This window comes from Chlorocebus sabaeus, chromosome 2 (genome assembly GCF_047675955.1).
Source record: "Chlorocebus sabaeus isolate Y175 chromosome 2, mChlSab1.0.hap1, whole genome shotgun sequence".
Classification (NCBI taxonomy): domain Eukaryota; kingdom Metazoa; phylum Chordata; class Mammalia; order Primates; family Cercopithecidae; genus Chlorocebus; species Chlorocebus sabaeus.
In genome coordinates, this window is record NC_132905.1 from 97,452,311 (window position 1) to 97,479,590 (window position 27,280).

The 27,280-nt window shown below is 41.9% G+C and overlaps 1 protein-coding gene across 4 annotated transcripts in view; it reads right to left on the minus strand.

Annotated features, from left to right (window-relative positions):
* The window catches only part of HSF2BP (heat shock transcription factor 2 binding protein), a 133,440-nt gene that overhangs the window by 14,809 nt on the left and 91,351 nt on the right, over positions 1 to 27,280 (minus strand). For 2 of the 4 annotated variants that reach the window (XM_073010900.1, XM_073010909.1), the window contains exon 9: positions 2,206 to 2,410. In XM_073010900.1, the coding sequence (XP_072867001.1) occupies positions 2,206 to 2,410 (205 nt within the window). Of the gene's footprint in view, positions 1 to 1,631; positions 2,411 to 27,280 lie in introns of those variants that run through there. The other 2 variants (XM_037984882.2, XM_007969505.3) reach the window with 1 other exon arrangement.

Below are 27,280 nucleotides of genomic sequence, written 5' to 3' on the forward strand. Positions count from 1 at the left end.
AAAAACTGACATTTTCTTTAGATCACCAGTTGTAGAAAAATTAAAGAACCTATGTATTCCTGTTGACCTTCATATGAAGAGCGGGAGGCAAGTCACTCCTTAAAACTGGCCTTATGTACTTTTCCTGGGACATACATTCAAAATATGTATTTGTCATATGTTTCTTCCTGAAAGAGTTTTCATAAGAACTCTTGCTATTCTTAGCACCTCAAAATCAGGAGAAAATAAATAATCCTTCTTAATCACATCCATCCACTAATTACCTAAACTACACAACATCCAAGAGTCTGGCCAACGCTCACTCCTCTCTATACACTGTTGACCCCATCTTTGGCAGGAAAAGGTCCTGTAGTTCTAGAGCCAGCATCCCTCATTACCTTATTAAATAAATAGCAATCAAAAAGAAGATAGTACCATGCTATTAAGCATAGAAACACAACATTCTCAATTTTATTCACCAATAATCAGGACCTACAGAAGCACACAGCACAGATGGATCGATTTCTGCCTCCATGAATTTTAAATTGCCTTTTGCAACATTCCTCTGGCTCAGATGAGCTAGTGTTCCACAATATGCTGGCTCGCGAAATCCAAGCAACTGTGCCTTCCTCTACACTTCTTCACTCAGCCTCAGCCTTAAATTGCACACTGCCTATAAAAATCTACTTAAAAGAAAAATGAAGTTACTCTAAATGCCATATGCAACCAAACAGCTTATTCTTGTAGATGGGGCTGCCACTGGTGGAGTGCACCTGCATTTGTTTTGCTCTTACAGCATGCCCAGAGCCCAGCAGCCCTTCAGCATCACACCAAAGGAAGCAGCCCAGGAAAAGGAGGGAATGTGTTCACTAACGTGACTCTAAGGATTGATTTAAATGGTGACGTGGTGAGGCTTTGTGTCCCACCCACATCGCAGCCTGAATTATAATCCCCGTAACTCCCACGTGTCGAGGGAGAGACCAGGTGGAGGTGACTGGATTATGGGGGCGGTTTCCCCCATGCTGTTCTCAAGATAGTGAGTTCTCAAGAGAGCTGATGGTTTTATAAATATTCGGTAGGTTCTCCTGCATTCATTCTCCTTCCTGCCACCTTGAGAAGAAGGTGCCTTGCTTCCCCTTCAACCATGATTGTAAGTTTCCTGAGACCTCCCCAGCCACAGTGAACTGTGAGTCAATTAAATCTCATTCCTCTATAAATTACCAAGTCTCAGGCATTTCTTTAGAGCAGCGTGAAACAGACTAATACAAATGGCAACTCTCACCAATCATGGTATCCGTGAGAAATGAAGTGCATTCTCCCTCATTCTCTGCCAGTGGCCTAGAAAACAAGCTGGATGGCAACCAGTAGGTAGATAAGACAGATACGGCAGGGCCCTGGCATACAGGCACGCCCATGCACAAAAACGGAGCTGGAACTATCATTTCATTTACAGAATCTCAACTAACTGCATGTGTTCTAATCTATTATACAAGTTGTTTTTACAGTATTTGTTTTAAGAAAAATAGGACATCTAAGTTTATAGCCAAAGGGCCCGGAACAGTTTAAGGAGAGTTTTTTTCCACCAACCAAGAGTAACTAGTAACATGCAAAGATCAACTTCCTAGTATCAAGTTTAGATTTTAGACGGCAGGGGTTGTAATACAACTCTTCTGACTTTCTTTATTCAAAAATAAAACAGGCACAAAAAATATAGAACTAAAATGTCCAGTGTCATCCGAAATAGCAGGTTCACCAAAAGGTTATAAAAGTAAACTTGCATTTTGGGGTGATTGATTACAATTACTAGAGAGAGAATGAATTGCTTTTCAAAGAAATGTATCTCAGGAAAATGCTGACCAATGGGGTAGATGGTTATTTAATTTCCCTGTTTTATAGGTGAACCTATCAGTCATGGTCTTTTGAGTAGCAAGAAACTGCCCTAAGCAAGCCCTCTTCCAGCCAGCAGACATGGACCACTTTTCTGCAAGGCCAGGTTCTTTCATGTCCTCTTCCTTGGCAAGCTTAACCAACCACCTACAAGTACTCTCACTTCCAAGGCAAGTTATGTGGGATACATATCAATTCAGGTCCATCTCTAGTCAATCACATTCTGCCAACTCTAACACATGGCACACGGTGACGGTTTTGCAGTATCAAATGAGGGATCTGGGGAGGAGAAGGGACACCGGCATTTTCACCAAAACCCTGGTGGCCGAGCACACCTACACATTATGCTGCAGAGTGCGGAGGTCTTCCAGGAGCTCCTGGGCTGCGGTTTGCAGGCGGGGGTTGCGGCTCTTGGACATTGCCAGGATGCGTTGCAGGGGCAGGGAGCTCCGGAACTCAGAGGCCGACTTGGAGAAGACTTCAGGTTCCAGAACCACAGACTGGACAAGCCTCAGTACATGAAGGCACACCTCTGCATCTGGATCTAGGGGGAAGGTAATGATTTGGGTTAGAATAAAATTTTATTTTTTCTTTTTGCTTTATTTTTTGAGACAGAGTCTCGCTCTGTCACCCAGGCTGCAGTACCGTGGCATGATCTCTGCTCACTGCAACCTCCGCCTCCCACGCTCAAGAGACTCTCCTGCCTTAGCCTCCCAAGTAACTGGGATAACAGGTGTGTGCCACCATGCCTCGCTAATTTTTTGTATTTTTAGTAGAGATGGAGTTTCATCATGTTGGTCAGGCTGGTCTCGAACTCCTGACCTCAAGTGATCCACCCTCCTCGGCCTCCCAAAGTGCTGGGATTACAGGCGTGAGCCACCACGCCCGGCCTAGAATAAAATTTTCTACTGCAATCTACCCCTCAAGGGGTTCCTGGCCTTTCTGAATAACAGGTTTGACAGTTTAGAAAACTACAGGCTAATCTAGAAATGGAGTCAATGATATAAAAGCTTAGCTCATAAAAGCAGCATCAAAAAACTCAATAGTCTAATAACCACCATCTTCCAATACTACAGTCATACAATTTTAAAGTGCTAAACTAGAAAGATGAGGGCTTTCTACGTTTGCTAGTAAGGACTAAACTCTGATTTTTTAAAATCTTGCCCAAATTCCTATCTAAGGGGTCTGGGGAGTCATGTCCTACAAATCGTAAATTCTCATCAGATGGGTTTTATTTAACCCTATATATCGTGACTCTCCAACCTGACTCTGGCATAACATTATGAGACAAGGAAGAAAATAATAATATTTTACCCCAAAATATGTTTCTTTGCCATATTCTGAAATGGCCCTGCAAAGCTGTTCTTTGTGGGGGAAAATCTGCATTTGTAAAGAATCTCTACTAACATAGCTGGATCTTTTTCTTTGAGACCCTCCCAATCCTAAAGAGATTAACTAAGATCTGAGTAGGAAACAGTTGTCGTCCATTGTCTCTGAGGCAGCCACCATAAGACTTCAAAAAGCACTTTGATGTTCACAATCTTTACCTTAACCTGAACATTCCCTTTCTATCAATCCCAGGTCTTTATCAATCAGAAAATGTTTAAATTCACCTACAGCCTGAAAGCCCCACGCCCCCCAGCTTTGAGTTGTCCCACTTTTCTGGGCCAAACCAATGTATTTCTTAAACGTTTTTGATGGATGTCTCACACCTCTCTAAAATGTATAAAACCAAGCTGCACCCCAACCACCTTGGGCACATGTTCTGACGACCTCACTCATATTTGGCTCAGAACAAATCTCTTCAATTATTTTATAGAGTTTGACTCTGTCGACACCAGCATTCTGTCCACTTATAAGATTGTTTTAAAAAGTATTACTTCTTTTTCACTCCAACTGCAGCACATCCCTCGGGGGCCACATACACATGCAGCACGTATCAGGGCCACTGAGTTTACACAATGTCACTGGGTATATAAAATTCACATTGTTTATTTTCCATGGGAATGGCCCCAGGAGTCATAGAATCTGGTAGCTTTGCATACATTGTAGCAACCACTAAAAAACAGCTAGACAACCCACTGGAAGCTTCAATTCATCACCAGAGTGGAGCCAACTTTCCTTACCATTCCCCTCTACTGGCAGCCTTTACAACGCTGTAAATTCACTTCTTGACTGGGTACTGTAATTGGAACCAGGCTCAAAATCAGCACCTCTTTCTTAGCACATTTACTTAACAAAAAAAGAAAGAAAGAAAGAAAGAAAAAAAAAAACCTTTTAAGACGTAGACTGAAAGAGCAGACTGAACAGTCTCTCAGTGGGAGCCGCCACAGCACTAAGCCCTAACAAGAAGCTTCTCACCTACAGAATCAGAAGACTGCTGTGGCCAGGGAAGCTAAAAGGCAATCTGCTCTAGCCCTCGGGGAGGGTCTAGGAGCCATCTTAAGTCAGACTGTTAGAGTCCTCCTACTTTGGGGGAAGGGAGAGGAACTTTCTCTAGTAGAGACCTGCCAAAGATAAGGGGCAGCTAAGGCAGACACAGAGGCAAGGTCGCCATGGATGAAGACACTTTGGCAACTGAGCCCTCATCCTAAGCTCAAGGAAAGGTTAGAGGAATTTGAAGCCAGTGGGATGGAAGGTACATACACAACACCAGACTGGGTAAAACCCAGACCCACCTCAACTCCCCAACAACGACAGCCCAGCAGAACAAGAGGAGTGGCCATTCCTGAGTATAACACCACCTACCCACCTCATTCCCCTCTACAGAGAGGGTACACTATGGCCCAGAGGCCAAATGTAGCCCATGACCTGTTTTTGTACAGGCTGCAGGCTAAGAATGGCTTTACTTTTTTTCTTCTTTTTTTTGGAGACAGGTTCTTGCTCTGTCTGCCAGGCTGGAGTACTGTGGTACGATCATGGCTCACTGCAGTCTCAATCTCCTAGGCTCAAGCCATCCTCCCACCTCAGCCTCCCAAGAAAGCGAGACCACAGTACATGTGGCCACACCCAGTTAATTTTTTGTATTTTTTTTGTAGAGATGGTGTCTCACCACACTGCCCAAGCTGGTCTCAAACCCCTGGGCTCAAGCAATCCTCCTACCTCAGTCTCCCAAAGGGCCAGAATTACAGGCATGAACCATTGCACCCTGACAGGTTTTACATTTTTTAAGGGTAATTTTTTAAAAGTAAAAACCAGAACAACAATATGCAACAGGGACTACATGTGGCTCTCAAAACTCAAAATATTTCTTATTTGGCCCATTACAGAAAACGTTTGTTGACCTTGCCTACAGCCCTCCACACAATGTCCAACACTGAAATCAAAAATTACAATGAAAAGGCAATGGAGGCCAGGCGCAGTGACTCATGCCTGTAATCCCAGCACTTTGGGAGGCCGAGGCGGGTGGATCATGAGGTCAGGAGTTTGAGACCAGCCTGGTCAACATGGTGAAACCCCATCTCTACTAAAAATACAAAAATTAGCTGGGTGTGGTGGCACGTGCCTGTAATCCCACCTACTCAGGAGGCTGAGGCAGGAGAATCGCTTGAACCCAGTGTTTGGGTGAGGGAGAAGGGACAAAATGGAGGAAGGTGAACAAGATGGCACAGTCTCGATTGTTTCCGGGTTCTTCATCACCAACTTTCCCGTGCTCAGGAAAGTGCAGGACAACCGAGCATGCGCCAGGTGACGTCAATCCGAAGAGATCGAAACTTACCCGGCCACGCCTACGGAGACGCCCCTATCACACCCTTATCCTGCCCACTGCCCTCCCCCTTCTAGTACCAATGGATAAAAGTCTGCCGCCCGCAGGAGCCGGTGTGACTTCTTCGACCCCTCCTACTTGTGGACCGGAGAACCTCGCCCGAGAGCGCCGGCGCGACTTCCCTGGCCCCATACCTGAGGAGCGGAGAACCTTGCCCGAGAGTGTGTGCATATTTGCAATAAAAGGCTGCTGCTTTCTTATGTACTTTGGCCTCATGTTTAACTATTTAGCTCTCCCAAATTAAATTAAATTAAATTAAGACACCCAGGAGGAAGAGGTTGCAGTGAGCCAAGATTGTGCCACTGCACTCCAGCCTGAGTGACAGAGTGAGACTCCGTCTCAAAAACAAACAAACAAACAAACAAAAAAAGAAGGCAAAGGAAACAAAAGGCTCATTGTCAAGTGACAATCAACAGAAGCAGACACACAGATAACCTGGAATAATAATATACAAATTTCAGAAAAAGAATCTGAAATAAATATGATTAATAGATGGGAAAACACTGTTTTAAGGTACTTACACTATACCTGAAGCAGCAGATTATTATTTAAAGGTAAACAGTCATGCAATGCATAACATTTCAGAGGGCATCATTCTCAAATTCTATCAAACAATTTAAAAAGAAATAATAGAAATTTTAAACACGTCTTCCAGAAAACAGAAAAGGGGGAAATAAGTCAACTTTTTTTTATGAGGCCAGAATTACACTGACACCAAAACTAGATAAAGATGTTAAAATAAAGAACAGACCAATATCCCTCATAAACAAAGACACAAAAATCCTAAACAAAAAAATAGCAAATTGCATTCAGCAATATATAAAAAGGATAATACTTCACAGCCAATAGATACTTATTCTAGGAATCGAAGGCTGGCTCATTATTTGCAAATCAGTCAATGTCACCTACCATAACAACAGACTACAGATGAAAAAAATTATCTCTTCAATAAATGCAGAAAAGTCTTTTGACAAAATTCAACACCTGTTCATAATAACAATAATAATTATAATAAACCCTCAGCAAACCAGGAATAAAAAGGAACATCCTGAACCAGATTAGGGGCATCTACAAAAAGCACACAGCTAACATCATACCTAATGGTAGAAGACCGAATGCTTCTTTCCTAAGATGAAGTACAATGCGAGAATATCCTACCACACCCCTATTCAAAAATCATAGTAGAGATCCTAGCCTGTGCAGTAAGGCAAGAAAAAGAAATAAAAGGTTTATTGATTAGAAAGGCAGAAATAAAACTGTCTCTATTTGCAGATGACATGACTGTCTATACAGAAAATCTCAAATAAACTACAAAAAAAGTTATTAGAACTAATTGAGTTTAGCAAGGTCACAGAACACAAATTCCACATACAAAGGTCAATTGTATCCACATACTTGTAATAAAAAATTGAAAATCTAATGCTTTTTAAAAACTACCATGTATTATATAATAGCACCAAAACATGAAACACTTCAGTATAAATCTCATGAAATTATGTGCAAGATTTCTATGCTGAAAAATGACAAAACACAGATATAAGGATCCACAGACATACAAATGGAGAGAATATGCCATATTTATGGAGTAGAAGACTCAATATTGTTAAAATGTCAGATCTCCCCAAATTCACCTATATAATCAATGCAATGCTAACCAAAATCCAAGTTGAAATTTTAGCAGAAATCAACAAGTGATTCTCAAATTTACTTGGAAAAGCAAAGGAACTAGGCCAGACAAAACAATTTAGAGAAAGAGAAATGTTGGAGGAATCACAGTACCAGATTTCAACATTTACAGTCATCAAGAGTGTGGTACTGGTCAAGCGACAGACAAAGAGATAAGTGAAATAAAGTTAGAGGATCCAAAAATGAATCACAGCTTTGTGAACTCTCAACAAAGGTATACATTCAATTCAATCAAGAAAGAATAACCTTTACAACAAATGGTACTGGAAAAAATTGAACATCCATATGCAAAAACAAAGAACTTCAACCAATACCTTGCCTAACATACAAAAATTATACAAAAAATAATAACAGACCTAAATGTAAAACCCCAAATTTTAAAACTTCTAAAAGAAAACAGGAGAAAAATCTTTGTGACCTTGAATTAGGTAAAGATTTCCTAGACACAAAAACCAAAAGCATAAGCCACACAACCAAAAAATATATTAACCACACCAAAATTTTTAAAATCTGCTCTTCAAAAGATAGTTACAATGAAAAGCCAAGCCACCAGATGAGGACAAAACATTTGCAAAATACGTATCTCATAAGGGACCTGAATCCAGAATACACATACACCTCTGAAAACTCAGCAACAAAACAGCCCAATAAAAATAGGCAAAGTGTTTGAAAAGACACTTCACCAAAGGAGATACACAAATGGCAAGCACACAAAAAGATGCTCAGCATCATAGCTACTAGAAAAATGGAAATTAAATCCACACCTATTAGAATGGGTAAAATTAAAAAATAAAAACCTGAAAATACCAAGTGTTGACAAGAATGAGGAACAACTGGAATGCTCATAGATTACTGGTGAAAATTTAAAATGGTGCAGCCACGCCAGGCACAGTGGCTTACGCCTGTAATCCCAACACTTTGGGAGGCCGAGGCGGGCAGATGACCTGAGATCAGGAGCTTGAGACCAGCCTAGCCTACATGGCATAACCCCATCTCTACTAAAAATACAAAAATTAGCTGGGCGTGGTGGTGCACACCTGTAATCCCAGCTACTTGGGAGGCTGAGGCAGGAGAATCACTTGAATTCAGGAGGTGGAGGTTGCAGTGAGCTGAGATCGTGCCACTACACTCCAGCCTGGGCAACAGAGCGAGACTCTGTCTCAAAAATTAAAAAATAAAATAAAATAAAATAAAACGATAAAAATCAAAATAAAATAATAAAATAAAATAAAATAGTACAACCACCTGAGAAAACAATTCGGCAATTTCCTATACATTTAAACACATACTTACCATGTAACTCAACATATGACTTATATGCTGAGACAGTTTTGTCACAACTCACAGAACTGTCTACTAACAAGTGAATTTTGTTCTATGTAAATTATAACTCAACAAATCTGGCTTTATATTAAAAATAAGAAGGCAGCCAGGCATGGTGGCTCACACCTGTAATCCCAGCACTTTGCAAGGCCAAGGTTGGTAGATCACCTAAGGTCAGGAGTTCGAGACCAGCCTGAAAAACATGGTGAAACCCTGTCTCTACTAAAAATACAAAAATTAGCCAGGTGTCGTGGCAGGCGCCTGTAATCCCAGCTACTTGGGAGGCTGAGGCAGGAGAATCACTTGAACCCCAGAGGCAGAGGTTGCAGTGAGCTGAGATCACACCATTGTACTCCAGCCTGGGCGACAGAGTAAGACTGCATCTCAAAAATTTTTTTTAAAAAATTAAAAAATAAAAATAATAAGAAATTAGATCCTTGGACCCTCTCCCCTACTCCCTGCCTCTGGACAAATGCCCCTTCCCTAGTAGACACTGGACATTTCTTTCTTTCTTTTTTTTTTGTGTGTGTGAGATGGAGTCTCACTCCGTCGCCCAGGCTGGAGTGCAGTGACTTCTGCAGATTCTTCTGCCTCAGCATCCCGAGTAGCTGGGATTACAGGCACCTGCCACCATGCCCGGCTAATTTTTATATTTTTAGTAGAGACGGGGTTTCGCCATGTTGGCCAGGCTGGTCTCGAACTCCTGACCTCAGGTGATCCGCCCACCCCGGCCTCCCAAAGTGCTGGGATTACAGGTGTGAACCACCCCACCCGGCCTGGACATTTATTTTCTAAAGAATCTCTGGAGATGAAATATCAGACACAATTGAGGATGGAGGTTCTGTCTGGAAAACATGTGGATTAGATAAACACATACCTACAAGCTCTAAGACATTCCCTCTATCCCTACTTTGTTTCCAGAGTTTATAGGCCTTCATCCCTCCAGAAAGAAGGGTAGGTGAGTCTTCTCTGGACAATCTGAACAATCCAAGACAACACAGTCAAAGATACTGACCTATGGGTTCCCAATTAATTGATGCACCAGCTCACACTGCAGAAAAGTTCAGAAGCTCCACCCATATGCTCACAGCTTCCAATCAGCATTATAAACCCCACTGTTAAACATGACCAGACAACCACACATTGCCAGACACCTGAGAAAAAGATAGATGGCTATCATTTTAAACAGGAACAAAAGGAGGACAAAGAAAAGATTGTGCAGTGAGAAGAAAAGTTTTAAAAAACTATTATTAATATCTTCCTCAAGGAGGTAAAAGAAGCTGTATCATCTGTTAAACAAGAATGGGATGCTATTTTTTAAGACAATTAAAAAACAACCAGCAGTCTTAGAAATTACATGCCTGAGAGCAGAGATGAAAACTTCAATAGGAAGTATGAAAAAAGAAGTTGAGAGTACAGATTTTCCCTCTTACCTGTTGCTAAAACTTTCTGTGGTAATGCCAGCATGTGTCAAATACAATCAAACTTGTTCCTGTCAGGTGCTTCCTGACAGTGGCAAAGCTCTCAGGGCACACACTGAGCATTCTCTCCTCCTGTGGGCTCCCTGGCCACCTCCAAAGCACGTATGGATTCCAGAGCATGTCAGCGACATCTGAGGCAATGCCTCATGCTCCCTGGGACCTAGGAACATGGAGTCATCCAGCAGCAACATAAGCCCATTCCTCCAAGCTTCAAAGAACAAGAAAGAAAAAAAAAAAAAAAAAATCTTCCTTGACCCCAAACTGTCCTCCAGTTCTGCCCAGTTTTTGACTCCCTTCCCAGAAATATTCCAAGAGTTGTCTGTTGTTGCTACCGCCCCACCTCACCTTCACCCTCCAGTCATGCTACCATCTGCTCACTCCCGAGACAGCTTCTCTCAAGGTCACCAATGTCTTCCATGTTGCCACTGTTCAGCTTTCATCTCACTTGACTCCTCTGGCTTTTCTTGGCTTCTATAGAACTCCTTCTTCGCCATTTCCTCCTTATACTTCTCCTTTAGATGCTAGCCCAGGGCTCTGTCCTAGGCTTCCTTATCTTTCTACTCTCCTTAGGTGACTTCGTCTACTCCGTGACTTCAAATCCCATATATCTACCAGTGACTCTCAAAACCATGTCTCCAACCCCGGCCTTTCCCTGGAATTCCAGACTTCATAGCCACAAAAACCTGCCTGGACAACTCCCCTTGGGAACGTACTGCCAACTCAGGTTTCACAAGGCCAACCCCCAACTCCTCAATCTCTGTGCTCGTCCCTCATCTTCCCCATCTCAGTAAACAACATTACCATTTACCCACCCAAAGATGCAGGTATTGTTATTGATTCATCTCTTCTCCTCTCACATCATATCTTATCAACTCTACCTCCCAACACGCCCTAAGCCCATAACCACCACCCTAGTCTAAGCTATTCTGCTTCCCCTACTATAATAGTCTTCTCGGTGGTATGCTTATTTAATCTCGCATTCTTGCCTCTTCCTACCCCTATCCATCTGCCATGCTGCAGCCAGAATTCAACTGTTTGTCTGTTTGAGACAGAGTCTGGTTCTGGTTCTGTTCCCCAGGCTGGAGTGCAGTGGCACGATCTCAGCTCACTGCAACCTCCACCTCCCAGGTTCAAGTGATTTCTCTTGTCTCAGCCTCCCGAGTAGCTGGGACTACAGGCATGTGCCACCACACCCAGCTAATTTTCGTATTTTAAACTTTTTAAACAGAAATCAGAATATATACCTTCCCTGCTCTCCCACAGATCCTCACTGCACTCAGGATGGAGCCCCAAGTCCTCGTCCTGGCTGATGAAGCCCCGCCAGATCCAGCCCTGCTGCTTCCCAGCGCTCCCATCCATCACTCATCCATCTGCACCATGCCCCGGAGCGCCAGCCTGCTCTCCATTTTCTTAACCAGAATGTTCCTGCCCCAATCTTCACATGTCTTGCTCCTTTCAAATCTCACGCAATGCAGCAATTCCAACTCCCACATGCTGAGGACTAAGCTCTGATTTTTTTAATCTTGCCCAAATTCCTACCTAAGGGGTGTGGGGAGTCATGCCCTACCAACCATGGATTCTCAGCAGATGGGTTTTATTTGACCCTGTATATTGTGACTTACTTTTCAGTCTGACTCTGGCATAACATTATGAGACAAGGACAAAATATTTAACCCCAAAATATATTTCCTTGCCATGCCCTGAAATTGCCCTGCAAAGTCTTTTGTGGGAAAAATCCACATTCTACAGAGAATCCCCTTCCCACTTTGTTTTCCTTCATTTCTTTGCAGATCCAGGAGATAATCAACTAAGAGCCAGGTACCCTTTTAGGTGTGATAAAAAACAATTTACAACCTGCTCTCTCTAAAGTCTGCTATCTAACGGCTTCCTCTGCACAATAAAACTTGGTCTCCGCAATCCTTTATCTTTAACCTGAACATTCCTTTCTGTTGATCCTAGGTCTTCAGACAACCTCAACCAATTGTCACCCAGAAAATGTTTAAATTTACCTATCGCTTGAAAGCCCCCGCTTTGGGTTGTCCACCTTTCTAAACTAAACTAATGTAAGTCTTAAATATATTTGATTGATGTCTCAGGCCTTCCTAAAATACCTAAAACCAAGCTGTACACCAACCACCTTGAGCTGAATGTTCTCAGGACCTCCAGTGGGCTGTGTCACAGGCCATAGTCACTCATAATTAGCTCAGAATAAATCCCTTCAAATATTTTACAGAGTTTGACACTTTTTGTCAACAATGCAAAGAGTTTAGAAATCAGCACTACAATCCTTACACTAAGAAAAGCAGAACAAACAAATCAATGACTTTTCTTGGACCCATCAAAAAATTAAGCCACAGAATTACCATGAAATCATGCCACCATGAAATCCGGAAAGTCACAGCAAGATCTGCTTCCCTGGAGGGAAAGCTGCTGTAGTCATACTGGTGGGAACATTTAAATGACAAATTGTTGGAAGCTGAGGGTAGACAACCATGAGAATCAGGAACTCCTGGGGGTCACAACCTTAAGGGGCCCCCATATTTCTGTGGATTTTGTCTCTAGGAATCCCATGAGGTTCTCAAAGTAAAGTGCCAAGAAAGTTCCCTCATGGCTCTGGAAGGGGGAAAGGCAGAGAAGCCATTACGAATACACCCTGTTTCCAGGGAAAGGTCTCACCAGAGCCTTATGTCACCTAAAGGGAAGGGCTTTTCTCCCACTCCAGGCCTCTCTGCCATCCCTGACTTACCTAAGCAAGAGAGGGGGTTAAGAAACACTTTTGAAGATCAAAGCCCAGGGACACAGGCCCACTAAAAGACAGAGATGATAAATACTTCTCCTCCCCACACACACTTTGAATCATACCAACAGAGATGAGAGAGCATAATAACACACAACAGGGATTTTTAAAACAGGGGATTACAGCTGAGAGAGGTGAAAGACACCAATTCTAAGGAGGAATTTGAGGGAAACCCAAAGGGAACAGGGGAGCATAAACAAGGATGCTAGAAGAGTATGAAACCTCTGTCCCCTACAGGAAACACAGCCCAACTCCTAGCCAGATTACCAGACACCTCACGCTAAAGGCCTATTTTCCTCAGTTCCCACTACCCAATAAATCATGTCCAGCTTTCAACCAAAAATTGCAAGGCATTCTAAAAGGAAAGAAAAATCACAGTCTGACGAGACAAGCTAAGCATCCGAACCAGCTGCAGAGATGTCAGATTTTAGAAGTATCAGATAGGGAAGTTAAAATAACTATGATTAATATGTTAATGGCTATTAGTTTGCCCAGCCTGCCATAACAAAATACCACAAACTGGGTGGCTTAACAACAGGAATTTATTTTCTCACAGTCTCTAGAGGTTGGAAGTCTGAGATCAAGCTCTCAGAAGGCCTGCTTTCCTCTGAGACCTCCCTCCTTGGCTTGCAGACGCCACCCTCTTGCTGCCTCTTCATGTGACCGTCCCTCTGTGCACACAGGCCCCTGGGGTTTCTCCACGTGTCTTCACCTTCTCTTCCTATAAAGATACCAGTCTGACTGGACTAGGGTCCACCCTAATGGCCCAATTTTACTTTAATGAAAAGGCTCTATCTCTAAATACATTAACAATCTGAGAGACTGAGGGTTAGAACCTCAACATATAAATGCAGGGTGGGGAGGGGGAGAATATTATTCAATATATAACAAATTCTAATGGCAAAGTAGAAAATATGCAAGTACAGATGTGTAATATAAACAGAAATGGAAATTCCAAAAAAGAATCAAATTTCAGCTTACATATTCTCTCCTCAGAGAGGCCGTCTCTTATCGCTCACTCACTGTCAAGCCCATTAACCTATTTTAGTTCTCTCAATAATAATTATTCTATGAAATAGGAATAAGTGTTCTTCCTTAGGCCGGGCGCAGTGGCCCTGTAATCCCAGCATTTTGGGAGGCCGAGATGGGCGGATCACGAGGTCAGGAGATCGAGACCATCCTGGCTAACACGGTGAAACCCCGTCTCTACTAAAAATACAAAAAACTAGCCAGGCAAGGTGGCGGGCGCCTGTAGTCCCAGCTACTCGGGAGGCTGAGGCAGGAGAATAGTGTAAACCCGGGAGGCGGAGCTTGCAGTGAGCTGAGATCCGGCCACTGCACTCCAGTCTGGGCAACAGAGCGAGACTCCATCTCAAAAAAAAAAAAAAAAAAAAAAAAAAAAAAGTGTTCTTCCTTAGGCTGAAAGCTTCATGAAAGCAGAACATTGGCTGCGTTGTTCACCACAGTAAGGGCTCAGTAAATATTTGCTAAATGAATGGAAAGGATTTATTTTATGTGGCTAAGGCTGTTGGGATACACGGTATACAAATGATAAGGAAATTTCTGGACAAATCGAATCACTAGTCAAGCTGAAGAGATAGCTTATGTGAGCCCCCTGAAAAGGTAAAATAAAACAGGCCACTTTAGCCATAAGACAAATGCTGTCAAGGGCACAACCCAAATGGAACAACCTCATGAGGACATCATCCTAAGGAAAACACAGCAGCAGGGTGACAGCCTTTGAGGAGAACACAGATGAAAAGGATGTGAATGGCTGATATGCACCAAAACTCTGCTCATAACATAGGCAGGAGAATAACACAGAGCTCAGGTCTAATCATGAAAAACCTCATTACTTGAGACTGAGAACATTTACAATAGTCATGACTGAACTTTGGGTTTAAAGACACATGAGGCAACTTAAATGAAAAAGAAAACTGCCTGACACCAGCGGAGATGACACAGATGTTCACATTATCCGATATTATTTATGGTGGTTTTAAATCGGCCCTCATAAAATTTCTTTAGTGAGCAACTATGCTGGAAACCAATGAGAAAAAAACAACACATAAAGAAAACCAAAATGGAAAAATTAAAATGGAAAAAGTAAAATAAATTAAAATCTTGGTGAAGACCGAATGGAGGGGACAGAGGCAAAAACTAAAAATAAATATATCAGTAAATTGGAAAATAGGACAATCAAAACTACCCAATCTGGGTACATCATCAAGATAGCCGACTAGAAGTGCCTAGCACTCATCCCCTCACAGAGACAGCCAGAACAATGAATACACAACTACATGTTAAGAGAAACAACTGAGAGAGAGTGCTAAAGTGCATTAGAGGAGTGATGGAAACCCTGGCGAGCCCAGAAATTCATGATAATCACAAAAAGAACATAAGGAAATGCCGGGACCCTGCCACCCCATCCCCTAACCAGGGTCAGCTAGAAGCCAGGAAAATATCTCCTTTCAGTGAGGAGGTAATCAAGAGGACCCCAGCAGCCCCCACCAACACCGTGGACACCCACCACCCTCACCCTTGGGGTCCCCTGCAGTCCTCACAGGCACAAAGCCCAGGGTGGAGTGAGCTGCCTGGAGGCCACACCGCGGTGCTCCCGCCAGAGAAGGAATCGACACTGTGCCTGCCCCCATGGCCCTCGCGGTGCCCTCCTGGAACTGGAACTACCGTGGAGTGTCTAGTTCCTAGGGGAGCAGCCCCAGCTCCCCTTCACCCCTGAGGCTAACCCGCTGCCCAACCACCCCAGCCCAGAGGCCCCACATTCCCCAGCCAAGCTGCAGGCAGCTGTTACACCTTCTCTGTGGGGCCAAGCAAAGGTGGGACCACTCCACTACCCGCTCTCGCCCCCTCAGGTTGGAGCTAAAGCCATAAACTGCCTCCCGTGAAAACAATACCTTTCCGGTGAAAACAATACCTTGGTTGCTCAGAGCAGTCGTACCTCCTGGATCCCAAGTTGAAGAAGCACTCTGCATCCAGGAAAATGATGCCTGGGCCACCCAGGACAGTCCTGTCCCTCAGGCCCGAGCGGAAGCGACAAACCACCCCAAGGGGAATCAGAGCCCTGGCTGAGCGGAGCAGCTGCACACCCCAGGGCTGAGCTGAGGCAGTGCCCTACATCCCAGAGAAACAGAAGTAGCTGAGCCCAGACATCCCACCTTACAGGCCAAACAACTCAATTGCCTGTTTCCCTGGAGCTGAACTAGCCCTCACCCCAGTCTGAGCTGCTGAGACACCTCTCCCCCTGTAGAGTGGAATCATGGATACACTGCTTCCCACCCTCCTCAGGGCCCCAATGGCAAGTGTGCTCTGTCATTCTGGGGTACGTTCTCCTGCCACACGTGGCCTTACAGAGTCTGGGATACTCACAAGCCCCACCATCCCAGGGTCTTGAGTCATCGTTACACAGTGTCACATCCCCTGGGACCTGGTGGCTCAGGTTCCGGAACCGCAGCCACACCCTGCTCCCTAGGCCCAAGCCCCTAGAGTACCCCTTCTTCCTCAGAGTTCGGCCAGTGCTGTACCCTGCCCTGCCCCCTGGGGTGGAATCATAGTTACAATCTGGCCCCCTGGGCCCAAGCCGCTAGAGGGTGCCTCAGAGTCACAGATCCTGGCTCTGAGGGCCACCTACACCCAACCCTGCCGTAGAAAGCAAACCTGTACCCCAAGACCCACATGCCACAACAGGGGTTGCGACCCAGCCCCGCAACCATTACAAGCACCTACACCTGGAACCCAGCACCAGGGCAGCTGCTTGTAGGCCATGTCAGAGCTGACATCAAAGGGATTCCCCTCAGCTAAGTGTCCCCATTGCAGGGAAAATGAGACTAGGATGACCCCAAAAGTCCTTGATACCAAGGACATTGACAACTTACACTGTCACCACCATTGTAACAAACTTCTATAGCCTGGGCCACTGAGGCTAATGCTGAACACAGCTGAAAAAGGTTCATGGAGACTATACCACTGCACCTAACCAGAAACAGTCACTACACACTTCCTAAACGGCACACTAAAACCCAACTACAGGTAAAAGTCTCTCTCTACAAAAACCATGCTAGAAAATTTGAAAAAGGCAATTGTTCTATCACATGTACAGATACCAATGCAGGGACACAGGAAACATCAAAAAGCAAGGAAATAGGACACCACCAAAGGAACATAATAACTTTCTAGGAACAGAAGACTCCAACAAAGAGAAAATCAGTGAATTGTCAAAAAGAAAAATTCCAAATGATCTTAAGGAAATTCAATGAGACATAAGAAAATACATATAGACAATTCAACAAAATCTGGAATTCATGATCTAAACAAGAAATTCAACAAAAAGACAGAAATCTTAAGAAAGTACTAAACAAACCCTGAAGCTGAAGAATTCAATGAATTGCATTTAAAATACAATAGAGAGCTTCAACAGCAGACTTGATCAAGTAGAAGAAAGAATCTCTAAATATGAAGACAGGTCACTTGAAACTGCCCGGTCAAGAGGGGAGAAAGAAAGAAATAAGAAGGAAAAAGAGTGAAGAAAGTCTACAAGACTTATGGGACACTATTAAGCAAATGAATTTCATATAATGAGAATTATAGAAGGAGAAGACAGATAAGGGAAGAGGTATAGAAATCCTACTTAAATAATAGCGAAAAACTTCAAAAGTCTGGGAAGACATATGGACATCCAGGTCCAGGAAGTTTAAAGGTCCCCAGATAGATTCAACCAAAAAAAAAAAAGTATTCCCCAGGCACACTGTAGTCAATTGTCAAAAATCAAACACAAAGATAAAATTATAAAAGCAGCAAGATAAAAGCAGCAAGTCACATAAAAAGGAATCTTCATGAGACTAGCAGAAAATTCTCCACAAAAACCTTACAGACCGGAAGAAAAGGGGATGTAATATTCAAAGTGAAGGCAGAATAAAATTGGCAGGCAAGATTTTTATACCCAGCAAAGCTATCCTTCAGAAATGAGGGAGACATAAAGTCTTTCCCAGACAAGCAAAAACTTAAAGGAATTCATCACTACTAGACTGGCCTTACAAGAAATGCTCAAGGAAATCCTACATCTGAAAGTGAAAAGATGATAAACACTCTCTTAAAAACTCACAAAAGTATAAAACATACTGGTACAGCAGATACACAAGGGAGAAAGAGAAAAGAATCAAGCCTTATTTCACTAAAAAAACACACTAACCTCAATGATAAAAAAACAAGATAGGAAGAAGGAAACAAAGACTATACAAAACAACTGCAAAACAACAAAATGACAGGAGTAAGTCCTTACCTATCACTAATAAAATTAAATGTAAACAGATTAGATTCCTCCACTTAAAAGATATAGACTAGCTGAATTAATTTTAAAAAATACTAACTCTCTAGTAACAAACCCCAATGAAAAGGAAACTACGTATTTCCTACATGTAACTCATGTCACTTGTAAAGACACATATAGACTGAAAGCAAAGGGATAAAGAAAAGATATTCCACACGAATGAACACCAAAAGCAAGCAAAGGTAGCTTTATTTATATGAGTTAAAATAGACTTTATGTCAAAAACTATAAAAAGAGACAAAGAAGGTCATTATATAATGTTAAAAAATCAATTCAGCAAGAGGATATAACAATTCTGAACATATATGCACCCAACACCAGAGCACCAGATAGAGCACATACTATTAGATCTAAAGGGAAAGCCAGAAGCCAATACAATAATAGTTGAAGACTTCAACACCCCACTCTTGGCATTGGATCACCCAGACAAAAAGTTAACAAAGAAACATTGGATTGAAACTGCACATTAGACCAAATAAGCCTAGCAGATGTTACAGAACTATTTCATCCAACAGTTACAGAATACACATTCTTCTCATTAGCACATAGAACATTCTCCAGGATAGACCATATGTTAGGACACAAAACAAGCAACAACAAATTTTTGAAAATCAAAATCATATCAAGTCTCTTCTCAGACCACAGTGGAATATAACTAGAAATCAATAACAACAGGAACTTTGGAAATTACAAATGCATAAAAATTAAACAATATGCTCCTGACTGACCACTGAGTCAAGAAAGAAATTAAGATGGAAATTTTTAAAAAGTCTTGAAAACAAATGAAAATTGAAACACGTACCAAAACCTGTAGAATACAGCAAAAGCAACGCTAAGATGGAAGTTTATAGTAACAAATGCCTACATCAGAAAAAGTAGAATGATTTCAAATAAATAATCTAGCAATGCACTTCGAGGTACTGGAAAAACAAAAACCAACCAAACCCAAAATTAGCAGAAACAATAAAGATCAGAGCGGAAAAAAAAAAAAAACAAAAACAAAAGAAAAACCCACAAAGGATCAACGAAACAAAAAAAGTTGTTTTTTTGACAAGATAAACTTGATAAAGCACTTCCTAGACTAACTAAGAAAGAGAAGACACAAATAAACAAAATCAGAAATTAAAAAGAACACATTACAACTGATACCATGGAAATACAAAAGATCACCAGAGTCTATTATGAACAACTATACACTAACAACCTAGAAAACCTAGATGAAATGGATAAATTCCTAAGCACATACAATCTACTAGATTGAATCAGGAAGAAATAGAATACCTGAACAGATCAATAACAAGAAATGAAATTGAATCAGTAATAAAAAGTCTTCCAATGAAGTCCAAGACTGGATAGCTTCACTACCAAATTCTACCAAACTTTTAAAGAACTAACACCAATTCTCCTAAAACTATTCCCAAAAAATGAAGAGAAAGGAATTCTCCCTAACTCACTCTATGAGGTCAGCATTATCCTGACAGTAAAACCAGACACAGATGCAACAAAAAAAGAAAATTATATGCTAGGCCAGGCGCAGTGGCTCACGCCTGTAATCCCAACACTTTGGGAGGCCGAGGCGGGTGGATTATGAGGTCAGGAATTCAAGACCAGCCTGGCCAATATGGTGAAACCTCGTCTCTACTAAAAATACAAAAATTAGCTGGGTGTGGTGGCACACGTCTGTAATCCCAGCTACTTGGAAGGCTGAGGCAGGAGAACTGCTTGAACCTGGAAGGCAGAGGTTGCAGTGAGCCAAGATAGCACCACTACACTCCAGCCTGGGTGACAGAGCAAAACTCCATCAACAACAAGGAAAGGAAAGGGAAGGGGAAGAGGAAAAGGAAAGGAAAAGAAAACTTATAGGCTAACATTCCTAATGAATATAGACTTACAAATTCTCAACAAAATACTGGCAAACTGAATCCAACTGCACATCAGAAAAATAACACATCATTATCAAATGGAACTTATCCCAGGGATTCAAAGATGGCTCAACATACGCAAATCAATAAACATGATACATTACATCAACAGAACAAAGGACAAAACCATATGATCATTCAACAGATGCTGAAAAAGCATTTGGTAAAATTCAACATCCTTTTATGATAAAAACCTTAAAAAAACTAAGGATAGAAGGAATATACCTCAACAAAATAAAGGCCACATATGACAAATCCACAGCTAACATCATACTAAGTGAGAAATGCTGAAATCCCTTCACCCAAGAACTGCAACAACACAAGATGCCCACTTTCACCACTCCTATCCAACACAGTACTGGAAGTCCTAGGCAGAGCAATAGACAAGATAAACAAATAAAAGGCAGCAAAATTGGAAAAGAAGTCAAACCGTGCTTCTTTGCTAAAGATATGATCTTCTACCTAGAAAAATCTGAAGAGTCCACCAAAAAACTGTTAGAACTGATAAATCCAGTGAAGCTGCAGGATACAAAATCAATATACAAAAATCAGCGGTGTTTCTATACACCAATAATGAACAAGCTGAGAAAGAAATAAAGAATGAAATCGCATTTACAACAGCTACCAAAAAATTAAAACACCTAGGAATAAATTTATCCTAGGAGGTGAAAGATCTCTACAAGGAAAATGACAAAACACTGACGAAAGAAACTGAATAGGACACAAACAAAAAGACATCCCATGTTCAAAGATTGGAAGAATTAACAGCATCAAAATCATCATACTGCCCAAAGCCATCTACAGATTCAATGTAGTCTCTATCAAAATACCAATGTCATTTTTCACGGAAATTGAAAAAAAAATCTAAAATTTGCATGGAACCAAAAGAATCCAAATAGCCAATGCAATTGTGAGAAGAAAAAAACAAAAAACAAAAAAAACATAAAAGCAGGAGGCATCGTATTACCTGACTTCAAAACAGATTACAAAGCTTTAGTAACCAAAATAGCATGGTACTGGTATAAAAACAGACACACACACCAATGGAACAGAATCTAGAATCCAGAAATAAATCCGACTATTTACAACAAAGATGCCAAGAACATACCTTGGGGAAAGGACAGTCTCTTTGATAAACGGTGCTGGGAAAATTGGATATCCATATGCAGAAGAATGAAACTCGATCCCTATCTCTCACCAAATATTTAAAAAGCAACTCAAGATGGATTAAAGCTTAAATGTTAGAGACCCCAAATTAAAAACTACTAGAAGAAAATATAGGGAATACACTTCAGGACATTTGGTATAGGCAAATATTTTATGGCTAAGACCTCGAAAGCACAGACAACAAACAAAAATAGATAAATGGGACGATATTGAACTAAAAACCTTCTGCACAGCAAAAGAAACAACAGAATGAAGAGACAATGTGCTGAATGGGAGAAAATATTTTCAAACTATTCCTCTGAAAGGGGATCTACCTAAAAGGAACTCAACTCAAATAAAAGAACAAATAATCCCATTAAAAAGTAAGCAAACGATTTGAACAGTTATTCCTCAAAATAAGCCATACAAATGGCCAGTAAGTATATAAAAAATGCTCAATATCACTAATCATCAGGGAAATGCAAACCAAAATCACAATGAGATATCATCTTACCCCAGTTAGAATGGCTATCACTAAAAAGACAAAAAACAGATGCTGGTGAGGATGTGGAGAAAGGGAACTTTTACACATTGTTGATAGGCATGTAAATCAGTATAGCTACTATGGAAAACAGTACGAGATTTCTCAACAAACTGGAAATAGAACTACCATGTGATCCAGCAATTCCACTTCTGGATATTTATCCAAAGGAAAAGTAATCAATATGTTAAAGGGATACCCCCAAGTTTATTGCAGCACTGTTCATAACAGCCAAGAGTGTCAACCTACAAGTGTCTGTCAACAGGTGAATGGATAAAGAAAATGTGGTATATATACACAGTGGGATACTGTTCAGGCTTAGAAAAGAATGAAATCACGTCATTTACAGCAACATGGATAGAACTGCAGGTCATTAAGTGAAATAAGCCAGGCACAGAAAGACAAATTTTGCATGTTCTCACTCACATGTGGAAACTAAAAAGGGATCTCATGAAGGTAGAGTGACTGACAGCAGAGGCTGGGAAGGGTCTGTGGGTTGAAGGGGGATGAGAGACGTTGGTCAACACAAACACAGTTAGATAGAAGGTGTAAGTACTAATGTTTGAGAGTAGAGTGATGATAGTTAACAACAATGTATACTGTATTTCAAAGTAGCTAGAAGAATGTGAAATGTTCTGATTACAAAGAAATGATAAATACTCAAGGTGATGGATACTCCAAATACCCTGACTTGATCAGCTTGATCAGTATATACTCTATGTGTGCAATAAAATATCACATATCACCCCATAAATATGTAAAATATTATATATTTTAAAAGTCTGAGAACAGAATGAAGGGAAGGATAAAGGAAGAGAAGGATGATAGAAGGGGAGGACACAGAGAAGAAAGGAGAAAGAAAAAGAAAGATTTGCCGAAGTCCTTCCCAGATCTCCTGGTCAACTGCACTCGTGTTCCCAGACCCATGAACTCGGCAACAGGGTTCAGCAACCCCTGCCCACCCATCCTAGCCCTTACTGACATGTCCACTCCGATTCCTGACTCTACCAGGATCCTCACTGCCTGGGCTCACATCCTGCTCTGCCACTTGCTCCCTGGGTGAATCAGCACTGACCTGGCAGGGCTGGCAAGTTACTGCGTGGAAAGTGCTCTAACAGGGTTCAGCACAGAAGCAGCACTGAGAACTGCTCATGATCACAACTATCATCTCATCAAGTACTTTGTACTGTCTGAATCTAGTTCATTTAAGTCTTGCCTTCTCGGCAAATTTCAAGTTCTGTCACACAGTATGTAAGGCAGTAACCCTCACAGATCCAAACCAGTGCTGTGTACACTCCCGGCTGCCATTGCACCTGAACACATACCACTGTGGTGAGCAGGGTTGGCTGGACCCATCGAGATGTGCCTGCAACACAGTGAGGCCTAATGCATGTGGAGTACGTGGAGTTTCCCAGTCAGGTAGGAGTTGCTGTCCATACTCTGCATCAGGGACTACTGTTCATGGGGTGTGCCAGCCCAGGCTGCCTATCAATGCCGTGTTCCCACACTGTCTAGTAGACTAAGATCTAATATCAGGTAAATTCTAAAAATAAACAATGCCAAACATATATTTGAAATAAGCTACATGTCATCTGCCACAGCACACTCAGTCAAACAATAAAATCTACTTGGTTTTCCTCTGCTCCTTGCAGATTCTTTTCCTTTAAGCTAAAGAAATAGGTGCCTTGAGCATCAAACTATAATTTTAAAATATCCTGAAAGCCACCAATGTTCTCAACTACAATCTAAGAAGTATTCATTCAAATCACACCTTGTACGCTGGTATTTGTTCCAAGTGACCAGCAAGCATTTTAAAAAATCTCTTATTTCTGTCAAGTTCTTCATAAATCTTTTTGGCCTTTCACAGTGTTGTTTCTTCTGATGGCAGCTGCCCTTGCCCTACACTGACATCTGATTATTTCTCTCAGATGATTACCGTACCCACCAGCTCTTACACATAAATAGCAATGTGTGTTACTCTGGAAACAACATGAAGGACATCTCTACAATTACTTCTCTGCAGTAAAGAAGAAAAAATTCAATGGGTCAAGAAAAAAAATCCCATTGAATTTTTTAAAACTACTTTTATAAACCAACTATATTAGTCCATTTTCACGTTCCTGATAAAGACGTACCTAAGACTGGGAAGAAAAAGAAGTTTAATGGACTTACAGTTTCACATGGCTAGGGAGGACTCACAATCATGGTGGAAGGTAAGGAGGAACAAGTCACACCTTACATGGATGGCAGCAGGCAAAGAGAGAGCTTGTGCAGGGAAATTCCCATTTTTAAAACCATCAGATCTTGTGAGACTTATTCACTATCATGAGAACAGTACAGGAAAGACTCGCCCCATGATTCAATTATCTCCCACCAGCTCCCTCCCACAACACATAGGAATTATGGGAACTACAAGATGAGATTTGAGTGGGGACACAGAGTCAATCCATATCATTCTGCCCCTGGTCCCTCCCAAATCTCATGTCTTCACATTTCAAAACCAGTCATGGCTTCCCAACAGTCCCCTAAAGTCTTAACTCATTTCAGCATTAACTCAAAAGTCACAGTCCAAAGTCTCATCTGCGACAAGGCAAGTCCCTTCTGCCTATGAGCCTGTAAAATCAAAAGTAAGGTAGTTACTTCCTAGATACAATGGGGGTACAGGAATTGGGTAAATATAGCCATTCTGAATGGGAGAAATTGGCCAAAACACAGGGGCTACAGGCCCCATGCAAGTCCAAAATCCAGCAGGGCAGTCAAATCTTAAAGTTCCAAAATGATCTCCTTTGATTCCATGTTTCACATCTGGCCTTGGGTAGCTCCACCCCTGTGGCTTTGTGAGGTATAGCCCCTCTCCTGGCTGCTTTCATGGGCTGGTGTGGAGGGTCTGCAGCTTTTCCAGGTGCATGGTGCAAGCTGTCGGTGGATCTACCATCTGGAGGATGGTGGCACACTTCTCACAGTTCCCCTAGGTAATGCCCCAGTAGGGACTCTGTGTGAGGGATCTGACCCCACATTTCCTTTCTGCACTGCCCTAGCAGAGGTTCTCCATGAGAGCCCCATCCCTGCAGTAAACTTCTGCCTGGACAATCTGGCATTTCCACACATCCTCTAAAATCTAGGCAGAGGTTCCCAAAACCCAATTGTTGACTTCTGTGCACGGACAGGCTCAATACCACATGGAAGCACCCAAGGCTTGAGGCTTGCACCTTCTGAAGCCATGGCCCAAGCTCTGTATTGGCCCCTTTCAGCCACGGTTGGAGTGACTGTGACACAGAGCACTGAGTCCCTAGGCTGCACAAAGCACAAGGACCCTGGGCCTGGCCCATGAAACCACTTTTTCCTCCTAGGCCTCTAGGCCTATGATGGGAGTGGCTGCTGCAAAAGTCTCTGACATGCCTGGAGACATTTTCTCTACTGTCTTAGGGCTTAACATTCAGCTCCTTGTTACTTACGCAAATTTCTGTAGCTGGTCTGAATTTCTCCTCAGAAAATAGGATTTTCTTTTCTATTGCATTGTCAGGCTGCAAATTTTCCAAACTTTTATGCTCTGCTTCCCTTATAAAACTGAATGCCTTTAACAGCACCCAAGTTACCTCTTGAATGCTTTGTTGCTTAGAAATTTCTTCCACCGGATACCCTAAATCATCTCTCTCAAGTTCAAAGTTCCACAGACCTCTAAAGCAGGGGCAAAATGCCACCAGTCTCTTTGCTAAAACATAACAAGAGTCACCTTTGCTCCAGTTCTCAAGTTCCTCATCTCCATCTGAGACCACCTCAGCCTGGACTTTACTGTCCATATCATTATCAGCATTTTGGTCACAGCCATTCACCAAGTCTCTAGGAAGTTCCAAATTTTTCCTCATTTTCCTGTCTTCTTCTGAGCCCTCCAAACTGTTCCAATATCTGCCTGTAACCCAGTTCCAAAGTCACGTCCACATTTTTGGGTATCTTTTCAGCAGCACCCCACTCCTGGTACCAACTTACTGTATTAGTCCATTTTCACACTGCTGAAAAACAGGTTTAAGGGACTTATAGTTATGCATGGCTGGGAAGGCCTCACAATCATGGCAGGAGGTAAGGAGGAGCAAGTCACATCTTACATGGATGGCGGCAGGAAAGGAGAGAGCTTGTGCAGGGAAACTGCCATTTTTAAAACCATCAGACCTCAAGAGACTTATTCACTATCAGGAGAACAGCACAGGAAAGACCTGCCCCCATGATTCAATAATCTCCCACCAGTTCACTCCCACAACACATGGGAATTATGGGAGCTACAAGATGAGATTTGGGTGGGGGCACAGAGCCAAACCATATTACCAGCCAAAACTAATTATTTGATTCTCTAACCAAAAAAGAGTTATTGAGCTTTAAATATTAAAACCAATAAGATTCACATTTAATATTGCCATAGGAACCTTTGTATTAAAGTAGCAATTTGAGTAGATTTAGTGCTATCATGTAAGAATAATACTTTCATAGATGATGTTTACTTCTGCCCTTTTTATGAGTGACCCTCACCCAAGTGCAGTGGTCTTGCTGCTGCCATCTGCAATGAGGTTCTGGATGGTTCAACGCCTTGCCCTGTCTTATCTAAAAGAGCTGACAAACAGTGAAACTAACACAAAAAGGCAACATGCCTGTGGAAATCGACAATAATCCTTGACACACAAGCATGGGAAATGGGAGAGCAGGTGTGCTTTCAGCCTGTTCTTGGAGAACATTTAAACTATAAAAAGGGTGCTTGATAAAACAGATCAATTTCAAGGCAAATTAACAAAAGTACTAACCACAAGATCCTGTTAAGGGTGGGGAACATCACGCACCAGGGCCTGTCGTGGGGTGGGGGGAGGCAGGAGGGATACAATTAGGAATATACCTAATGTAAACGACGAGTTAATGGGTGCAGTACACCAACATAGCACATGTATACATATGTGACAAACTTGCACGTTGTGCACATGTACCCTAGAACTTAAAGTATAATTAAAAAAAGATGTTAAATTACAATTAGAACATAATTTGATTTTTAAAGTCATATATATTAAGATATGCTTATGCAAAACAAAAGAATCCCTTCCCTGGAGAAAAATTATCTAGCTAATTCTTAAAAAAGAATTTAGAGATTACAAAAAGAATTCCAGCCAAGCTTCTCAAAAAAAAAAAAAAAAAAAAAAGAATAGGTAGTTGCCGTTGTGTGGAACTAAGAAGGATGAAGAGAACAAGTAATAATAAACTGAAAAGTCCTCCACAGAAGAAAATTTCTCTCTACCAAAATCAAATATTCATCAAGAATCTGCTAAACAAAATAAAACCATCCAGAAGAAAACCGGTCTCTCCCTCAATAATTCAATATGGCAGAAGAGAGCGTAGGCTGGCAGCTATTCCCCCCTTGCTGTGAAAACTGC